This window comes from Salvia hispanica, chromosome 4, assembly GCF_023119035.1.
Source record: "Salvia hispanica cultivar TCC Black 2014 chromosome 4, UniMelb_Shisp_WGS_1.0, whole genome shotgun sequence".
Lineage (NCBI taxonomy): Eukaryota > Viridiplantae > Streptophyta > Magnoliopsida > Lamiales > Lamiaceae > Salvia > Salvia hispanica.
The window spans coordinates 53,621,618-53,630,613 of record NC_062968.1 but is presented as its reverse complement, the minus strand read 5'-3'; the positions used below and the strand labels follow the sequence as shown (position 1 = coordinate 53,630,613).

General features: G+C 38.7%; 3 protein-coding genes across 5 annotated transcripts; 1 reads left to right on the top strand and 2 right to left on the bottom strand.

Annotated features, from left to right (window-relative positions):
* The first annotated feature begins 281 nt into the window (after positions 1-281).
* LOC125220198 (cationic amino acid transporter 9, chloroplastic-like) lies at positions 282-3,172 on the top strand. 2 transcript variants are annotated; one of them, XM_048122360.1, is made up of 10 exons: positions 282-529; positions 852-1,258; positions 1,368-1,544; positions 1,637-1,861; positions 1,943-2,119; positions 2,197-2,332; positions 2,405-2,436; positions 2,536-2,625; positions 2,699-2,788; positions 2,948-3,172. In XM_048122360.1, exons 1-10 carry the CDS (start codon positions 307-309, stop codon positions 2,966-2,968), a joined length of 1,578 nt encoding a protein of 525 aa, XP_047978317.1. In that variant the 5' UTR covers positions 282-306; the 3' UTR covers positions 2,969-3,172. The 2 variants fall into 2 exon arrangements, with proteins under 2 accessions (XP_047978317.1, XP_047978316.1); XM_048122359.1 differs by having other exon boundaries at positions 2,197-2,436.
* Positions 3,173-3,276: 104 nt separating this feature from the next.
* On the bottom strand, positions 3,277-4,705 carry LOC125220200 (peptidyl-prolyl cis-trans isomerase FKBP20-2, chloroplastic). Of its 2 annotated transcripts, XM_048122362.1 has the most exons (7): positions 4,551-4,705; positions 4,367-4,442; positions 4,099-4,292; positions 3,923-4,032; positions 3,717-3,825; positions 3,566-3,642; positions 3,277-3,488 (listed from the first exon to the last, which is right to left on the bottom strand). In XM_048122362.1, exons 1-7 carry the CDS (start codon positions 4,597-4,599, stop codon positions 3,369-3,371), a joined length of 735 nt encoding a protein of 244 aa, XP_047978319.1. In that variant the 5' UTR covers positions 4,600-4,705; the 3' UTR covers positions 3,277-3,368. The 2 variants fall into 2 exon arrangements, with proteins under 2 accessions (XP_047978319.1, XP_047978320.1); XM_048122363.1 differs by lacking the exon at positions 4,551-4,705 and having other exon boundaries at positions 4,099-4,285.
* A 743-nt stretch (positions 4,706-5,448) lies between these two features.
* LOC125220199 (phosphatidylglycerophosphate phosphatase PTPMT2-like) lies at positions 5,449-8,555 on the bottom strand. Its single transcript, XM_048122361.1, has 6 exons — positions 7,796-8,555; positions 6,882-7,004; positions 6,476-6,569; positions 6,288-6,370; positions 6,112-6,201; positions 5,449-6,005 (listed from the first exon to the last, which is right to left on the bottom strand). Exons 1-6 carry the CDS (start codon positions 8,003-8,005, stop codon positions 5,670-5,672), a joined length of 936 nt encoding a protein of 311 aa, XP_047978318.1. The 5' UTR covers positions 8,006-8,555; the 3' UTR covers positions 5,449-5,669.
* Between the last annotated feature and the right edge of the window lie 441 nt (positions 8,556-8,996).

Here is an 8,996-nt window from a genome sequence, read left to right as displayed (position 1 = left end):
TCACAAATAGAGAAACGTCCAGGTACATCCCTTTAAAATTAATATTCCATTTGAGTGATAAATACATTTTGCCATGATTATAATTTGATATCGAATAGATAAATGGTTGACATTTATTGACCAACAAACAAATTCCTCATGATCACAACGTACACACGTCACTCGCTGCAGTGGTTAGTACCTTCTGAATTGACACTTGCTCGACACGCTTGGATGCTTGTACCTTTCCCACACCTATAAATATTTCCCACACGAGAGGGACAGAGACAGACTACTTCTCCCCACTCCACCAACCGGGAAGGAAGTATGCAACGCCCCGTGACGTCATCCCCCTCGCCGTCGTGCTACTCTCGCTTCTGGTCTTCCGCCACCAGGTCGAAGCCGATCTCCCCGCCGCCGGACTCCTCCGTCCGCGACAGCCTTGCGCGGCGGTTAGGCCTCTTCGATCTCATTTTGATCGGCGTCGGAGCCTCCATCGGCGCCGGAATATTTGTCGTCACCGGCACCGTCGCCCGTGACACCGGTCCCGGTCAGTTACTACACTTCACTAGTAGACAGTAGCAGTATTATTTTTTTAAATAAAGTTTTCTGTTGCTTTAAAGTTGGTACGCATTAATTTTGAATTTCGCTAATTAGCTGAGGATTTGGAATTTAATGGCGAAATCTATGGCTAAGAGATAGATTGATTAATGCGTTTAATTGTCATTTTGAATCGGCAATTTCTAGGTATTATGCTATAATTGAATTTGAATGTGAAAAGTGATACACTTGGAAAGGATTTCCAGATTTCTACTTGAAGTAATGCAACCAAATCCCTAATTGAAAAGTAAATCCTCTGTTTGCTGCTGCAGGAGTTACACTTAGCTTCATCATTGCAGGAGCATCTTGTGTTCTGAATGCTCTCTGTTATGCTGAACTAGCTTCTCGTTTGCCTGCGGTTGTTGGGGGAGCATACATGTATGCTTACTCGGCTTTCAACGAGCTCACAGCTTTTTTAGTGTTTACTCAGCTGATGCTCGACTATCATATTGGTGCTGCTAGCATAGCACGTAGCTTAGCCGGCTATTGGGTTTCTGTCTTGGAGCTCATTCCCTTTCTCAATGATAACATTCCAAGTTGGGTTGGGCATGGAGACACATTTCTTCATGTATTCTCGATTAACATCTTTGCTCCTATAATTCTAGGCCTCCTCACGGTAGTGCTGTGTCGGGGTGTAGGAGAGTCTTCAATATTGAACTCAATCATGACCGTGACAAAGGTTACCCATCCAGCATTCTTTCTCTTCTCCTAAACTTCTTCAACTTATGTTTCTGGCAAACTTTCATACATTTGGTGCAATGTTTGATAGAACACGAAATCTTGTGCAGGTACTCATTGTTATCTTTGTCATAATTGCTGGATCGTTTAAGGTTGACGTTGCGAATTGGACTCCCTTTGCACCAAATGGTGCCAAGTCAATATTGACAGGAGCAACTGTGGTCTTCTTTGCATATGTAGGATTTGATGCAGTTGCTAATTCTGCGGAAGAATCCAAGAGACCGCAGGTATGCTGAATGAACATACGCCTTCACATTTCGCCACTGTATAAGTGTGAATGTTAAACTGATACGTAGTGTCCCGGAACTTGATCTTTCAGAAGGATTTACCATTAGGCATCATTGGCAGCCTCATGATCTGTGTCGGGTTGTATATCGCTGTTTGCTTAGTGATTACTGGAATGGTTCCGTACGAACATCTAGGAGAAGAAGCACCTTTGGCTAATGCTTTCACCTCCAAGGGCTTGAAATATGTCTCAGTCCTAATTAGCTGCGGTGCGATTGCTGGACTTACAACAACACTCTTAGTTGGGCTCTATGTTCAGGTAAATCTTGTCTGAAGTTATGTTTCAATCAGTAAATTTTCTGGTCTTGCAGTTCCTAATAAGTGATTCATGTTCTGCCAGTCTCGGTTATATCTCGGACTTGGAAGAGACGGTTTACTACCAGCTATATTTGCCAAAGTCCACCCGGCGCGACAAACTCCAGTACATTCACAAGTTTGGGTTGGTCTTATTGCTAGCATTTTGGCAGGTTTTCTTAATGTTCACGTGCTCTCACACGTTCTCTCAGTTGGATCCTTGGTAAGTAGTAGTACAAACTTAATTGCTGTTTTATCCAGAATCGGAAGACCTATAATCGAGTGATATGTTTGTCACAGACAGGGTATTCAGTTGTTTCAGCATGTGTGGTTACCCTACGCTGGAAGGACAATAAGACATCTAACGCGGATTCTACTAAGCGTATTTCTAATAGGGCGGAAGGCATCTTTTGCCTCGTTGCAATTGCCTGTTGCGGTTGTGCTACTGGCATCCTCTTCCGATTTGGTGCTTCATTTGTTTACCTCATAATAGCTTCTGTGATTGCAGTGTTTGCTGGTGCAACTCTCTACCTACGACAAGTAAGTTATGACACACCGGGACTTGTACTTTGGTCACGAATAATCTCTACATCCTTATACCAGTTCACTTATTACACTACTTGATGCTTCTTCTGGCAGGCTTATACTGATCCACCAGGTTTTTCTTGTCCCGGAGTTCCAATACTTCCGTCAATCAGCATTTTCATCAATATCTTTTTATTCGCTCAGGTATTTCAGAAACATGAAATCACAGTAGTGAATTAATTTGGAGAAACGTTTGAATTTGTAATTGGTTTTGCAGCTCCACTATGAAGCCTGGGTGAGATTCGTTGTCCTAAACATTGTTGCGCTAGGCGTTTATGCATTTTACGGCCAGTTTCACGCCAAACCTGTAAGTCCAACTATGTATATAACTGAATACAAGAGCCTAAAACACTTTCACCTACCTCACTTTTACTAATATTCCAAAATACTTTCTCCATTGTAAAACCACCATTGCTGGCCTGCTTCTGCTCTATTTTCGTTTTGACGTCGACATATTTACTCTTAGGGTTCTGCTGGTGAAGTTTAGATTCGTAACTAATGACTGGGCCTTTTCAGCGATCACGGTATCAAATCCATCTCCATCAGTTACACACTTATGAATCAAATAATACATCGTCCCAACAATCTTGTAAATTGTAAATTTGCTTTTGAGCACGGCATGTATTTATACTTGTGTACATAAATAATGAGAAATAATATGCTGCATATCTTATGTAAGCACCTTATGTGAGTTTGTTATGGTATTTATGATATTAAGCATTAAACATAATTAAAAATTGTAGTATTGTGAATTTTGGACGCACCTTGGGGGTGAAACTAGTAGCGGAGCTAGGATTTTGATAATGAGGGCTTAGCAATTCTATATCAAATGAATTAATTCTACAACTGAATTACTTACTAGCTAATGAATTGCCGAGTCTTTCTCCTCAAGAACAAACAACATCGGAATAAAAGCCAATCGTCCTCCTCGTGCAATCTTGGATGCTTAGCAATTCTATATCAAAAACTTCATACTGCTTGGAGCTGAAAAAAGTGGAAGGTCCAACCTGCAAGAACACAGTTTGGTTATATGGAAAAAAAAACAACAAAAACACAGTTTTATCTTAATTAAAGTGAGACTTACTGGTGGACCTAGCTCTGGAGGGACGATTATCCTCCGTTTCCCTCCCGGCTTCATGTCTTTGATTCCCTCCTCGAATCCTGCAACCAAACTTCAGTTTCTCTCTCTGATAAAACCTTATATTATGAAGCTCAGCTCAGCTCAGCTCAACTACCTGGGATTAATCCATTAGTACCAAGTCGAACTTTGGCAGGAGTGCCTTGCAAGTACGTGCTGTCTATACGTCTCCCCGACTCATTATAGCCAACGTAGTGAAACGTCACCTGCCATGGAGAACAGCCTTGAGATTGCACCAATCAATCAACTACTACTTGAACAAAAGCAATCCAAAGTGGTAAAGAAAGTAAAGAGAAACCAAACCTGCTGGCCATCCTTAGGGCAATCACCTTGGCCAGGTGCAATATCCCACAACACGAGACCTGAGTCACGCGTAACATAGTAGTCCGGTGCCACTACTCTAACCTGGAAACCTGAAGCATGAAGATGTGTTTAATACATGGATAGGCAGAAATGTGGAGTGAAAAGAAGAAAGAAACCTTCTCTGAGAAAACTCGGGAAGTCATCGGGCACGTTATTCTCCCTCTGAATGCGCTTGTTCTGCTCAAGCAGGCGCCTCTCATCGAACGGGGTCTGCTTCTTCGTCTTCCCGGAGGATGGCAATGCTGCAGACATGGCGCCTGATCCAGCAAGGAAAGTGAAGAAGAGCCTCCTCCCCATTTTTCCCTGGTCTCTACCATGTAAAGGTTCTCACATAAGCTAGCAACAGGTAAATCCCAAATGGAAAACAGAGACATTTATACATACATTTGGCAGGCACAAGATGGTGCTCTGGTTTGAGGACAAGAGGTTCCATGGGATTGATGGATTACAAGAGTATTACCTGCCACAACATAATCACTTCAATACTACAACAATCATGTGTGTGTGTGTCATATTAATGTCCAATTAATAATTTCTAGAGAGAGAGAGGGGAGAGGGGGAGACTTACAAGGAAAATAATTAGGAGTGGAGGGTAATGAGGAAGAGAGGAAAGTCATAGCCTTGATCTTATCCTGGATTTGTTGTGCCCAATAATCTCAAGGTTTTTTCTCCTGCAACAATGGCCGGCTCTCCATTTTATCTTTATCTTCTCTTGCTCATGCTGTTATAGATATACTTCAACGATTTTTACTATTCAACTAAAATCGCTAGAAAAACAAACGATTTTTCGTGGTTGCGTTTTCAAATTGCAGTTAGGTATATTTTTATAGGATCAAATTGCAGTTAAAATAATATTTTTTTTATTCTGATCAGTTCCGTAATTTAAAATATTAGCTGTGAAAAAAATAATTTTAACATTTTTTTTCAATTTTATTTTTTATAATAGGTAAATTGCTGAAAAATCATGAATTTTGGTCGGTCCTACAATTTTTAAAATCAGATGTAGACAATATGCATTTTAAACATTTTGTACACCATTAAATATAATTTCACCTGACTATGTGAAAAAATTGAAAAAAAATGTTAAAATTGATGGTTTTTTATTTTACCCAAATTAGATCCCATGGTAAAATTAAGAAAAAGATTAAAGTTCATGATTTTTACGGTAGATTTTTAAATTTGCGGGGACAAACCACAATGTGATCAAAATTTTTGATTTTCTTTCAGTAATTTTCCCTTTTTATAATTAGTGTTTCATTGGGATGTTAATATGTCATAGCATGAGCCTCATTCATTGTAATCAAAATATTATCTTGGGTTCGTTTGATATACTACTCCATATTAGTACATCGTATTGATATGTTACTTGTTCACAAACTTAATATTTCCTTCCACGTTACAACCTCAAATTACGTTAAGCAAGTGAATTTGGTCGTTGTTTGTTGTCCAAACACAATTACCATATATACTGCTTTGAAAACCCAAAGGCTTATACATATATATAAATATTTTTGTACTTGCTCAACTCCCAAGTTACATGACAAAATAAAAACACCACAACCTCTGTGACTGTACACTTACCAAATCCGGTAACTCTTCTTCGGCAACTGTACTCATACATACATCCCTCTCACCACCATCACCAAAAAACCAACCCCATCTTTATTCCCTAACCTCTCACCCTCCATCAATAAACATGTATGTCAACCCCCATACTCCTCCTCGACCCCGTCTGGTAACGAACCCACAGGTACGACAGCCTCGATATAGCTGCTTGGCTCACAAACTGCACCTTGCAAGCAAGGTTTATTTCACTCATCATCTTCTCTCCCACTTCCCCTGATTCATGGTTTTCGTCGTATCCATCAAGGTCTGATTCAGTGATCAACACCAATGAGTTGTCGTCAAACTCTTCCGCATCAGCTCCCTCAGTCTCGGGTAAGCTCAAAGTTGTTATTGGAGCATTTACCACACGACTCTCGGCCCCGGATTTTTTCAACCCATTGTAATAATCTTCAACACACTGTGTTTTGCCAAGGAAAAGATAAAATGCTCCGTCACTTCCAATTGATTAATGTAAGTATTAAATGTAACGGAACACTTGTTGCGCATCGTACAAGTAATCATACCTGCCGCTGGGAGGAGGCCAACAAGACCCGTGGGCGGATGGATCTCACATACTCAAATGCAGCTCCTGGTGTCATTTCCTTGTGTTTAACCTGTTATTGATGGTTAGATTTAGAAAGAACACTAAACAAAACTGGATTCTGTAATCATGTGAAAATACTTGGATTAGGTAACATACAAGGTAACAGAGAACGATTGTAGTGCTGCGTCCTCGGCCAGCCTTACAGTGAACATATGTAGTTTTTCCACAAAGTGCATTGCCTGAACGGACACACGTGTATATGTGAGAGTGTGGCACAATCTAGTTGATAGTAGGAGCATAAAATTAGGGTATGAAAAATGTGTTATGTGACTAACACAACTTACCATGGATAAATTCTACAGCTTGGCATATATCCCTTTGCGAGGGAGCAAAAAGGTAATCTCTTGTGGGAATCAGCAAGTGGTCAATGCCGTGATCCTTCAAAGAGAATATGAAACACATTATTCAACATAAACAACAGCTGATGAGAAAACAACCAACTTGGATCACAGATAACATTGTATCTGATGCTCCAAATCTAGATACTTTAACAAGATGAGACTTCCCACTTTCATTCAAGTTCAAATCAATGGCGTCAATTATAGATATTCTCTTGTCTTTTAAAGCTTCTTACAAAGCTGGACATGAGGTGAAAATATACTATGTTTGTGATGCGGTTGAACTTGTCTAGCTTAAAAAATTTGAGCAAAAATGTAAATTATTGGTTAAGTGAGAGTAAAACAATCTTACATGATATAGTGAACTGGGAACTAAAGTCTCATATGATTCATTTAAAGTAACAACCCCGCCTACGCCAAGAGCTTTCAAGCGTGGCACATCAGTTGGAAATGGAACAGCTCCGAGCAAAACATACTGGAAAAATAGAAAAACCAATTTAGGCCACCAAGTTGCCACAAAGGCGGGCAGAAAGAATAATATGAGCGTAAATGGAAAAACATGCAAGATACTTAAGAAATTCAAAAAAAACCTATGGTGTAGAAAGTTCAAATTTTTTGGCTCATGGATAGAACTCTACATATCATGCATTTCTATTGTTTTAGCAGGTTGATATATTTTCGCTAAAAGTTACAAGACTCCAACAACACTCACAAAAAGAATAATCTAAAACGACCGGAAAATATGCAGAAATTTTTACAAACTCGTAACTCCTAAAAGGAATAACTCAACCAACAGTCCAACACACAAACAGTAAGTTCTAAAATAGAGATAAGAATCTTCAATCGTGAGAAGTTTCCTTTGATCTTGCTTACTGCATATCCATGTTAACCTGATTTCTTTGAAGAAACTACCTAAATACTCCACTAAATTTACTCAGATACCCTAAAAGGAAGTTGTATCCTTTAAATGGACTGAACCTCGAGAAACAAAACAAAGTGCATTCTCTAGAGCCATCAGTAGACAAGGCTCTGTCTTTGCTATTAAAAGTGAGACTTTATTTCCAGACAGAATAAAGAACAACACGCTACAACTACATTTCCAACAGAGTAATACTAATATTCATACTTCCAAATCAACAACAAATAACATAAATTCATGGAAAAACAACAATACAAACAAGGAACCAGAAATACAGCCATAAAACTATAACAAATCAGGAATGGAGTTAAATGAACACAGAATTCGAATCAAGAGTTAATATATACCTCATCAACCCTATCCCACCACCGGAACTCGGACTGAATCTTATTCCTGACAACATTATACAACAATGTTGGATAGAAAAGAGCTCGTGCACCCGCCCCGACCAAGAGCCTTTTCGGGTCCCAAACGATTAAATCCCCTTCACAAAGATCACCACACACTTTCTGCTCACCGCACTCAGAATTCCCCTCTTTCAATTCCTCAATATACATCTCACTTTACAAACTCAACAATCCAAATTCAACCCCAAACCAAGAAACAAATCAAGAAAAGAAACACTCTGCACGATACCAATTAAACACAACAGCAACAGAACCGTCGAGAAATTCACATAAAAATTCAGACTTCCCACGAAATGATCAAAACCCCAAATAAGCCCCACACCAAAACCTAATTCGAAAAATCAACAAAACCACAAGAAATTATCATTTATAAAAAAGAAGAAACACAAACCAGCCCTTCACCTCGAACATCAACAACAACAAAACCTCCTATTTCCCTTAATCCTACACCAACTCTGATAATCCCGAGAAATTGAGTGGAAATCGAGGTAAAAAATGGGCATGTTCAAACAACTAAGACACGAAAACTAAACCCCAAAAAAGATCGAATTAGATGAAATTGCTCGAAGATGAAGAAAAGTAAATTGGGGAAGTATGCAAGGAGAGGTAATGGTTGTTGGATGTAGTTTTCTTACAAAGTGCGTGCGCCAAAACTAAACCAAATTCTGCGAAAAAAGGTTACTTCAGTTTTTCTCCATCTCACAATCTTATTCTAATTTTAACAATTAAATTGTGAATTAAATAGCTCATTATAAATCCGGTTTGAATGTATGCAATTAAACCGGATATTCGCGTAACTGAATCACGGATTTATTCGGAGAATTAAATTTTTACAGAGAAATATATTTATTCCTTTATTTGTCAATGGAAAATATTTCGTAATCTTTTTCTTTCATAAAATTTCCTTATTTCAAATTCGAAAGATCTGCTGTCATATTTGGAGAAAGAGGAATGTTATGTTTGAAATTTAGCACTATTTTTTTTCTAAATGGAATTGCGATGCCTCTTTTTTATTTATTTTGTATATAATGTTCAAATAACTATATATATCCTAATTTCCTCTATTTTGTTCGAGGAATATTTAAAGATCTCATATTGAATGATTATAAATGTCATATATTACTATTAATCACAAAAAATT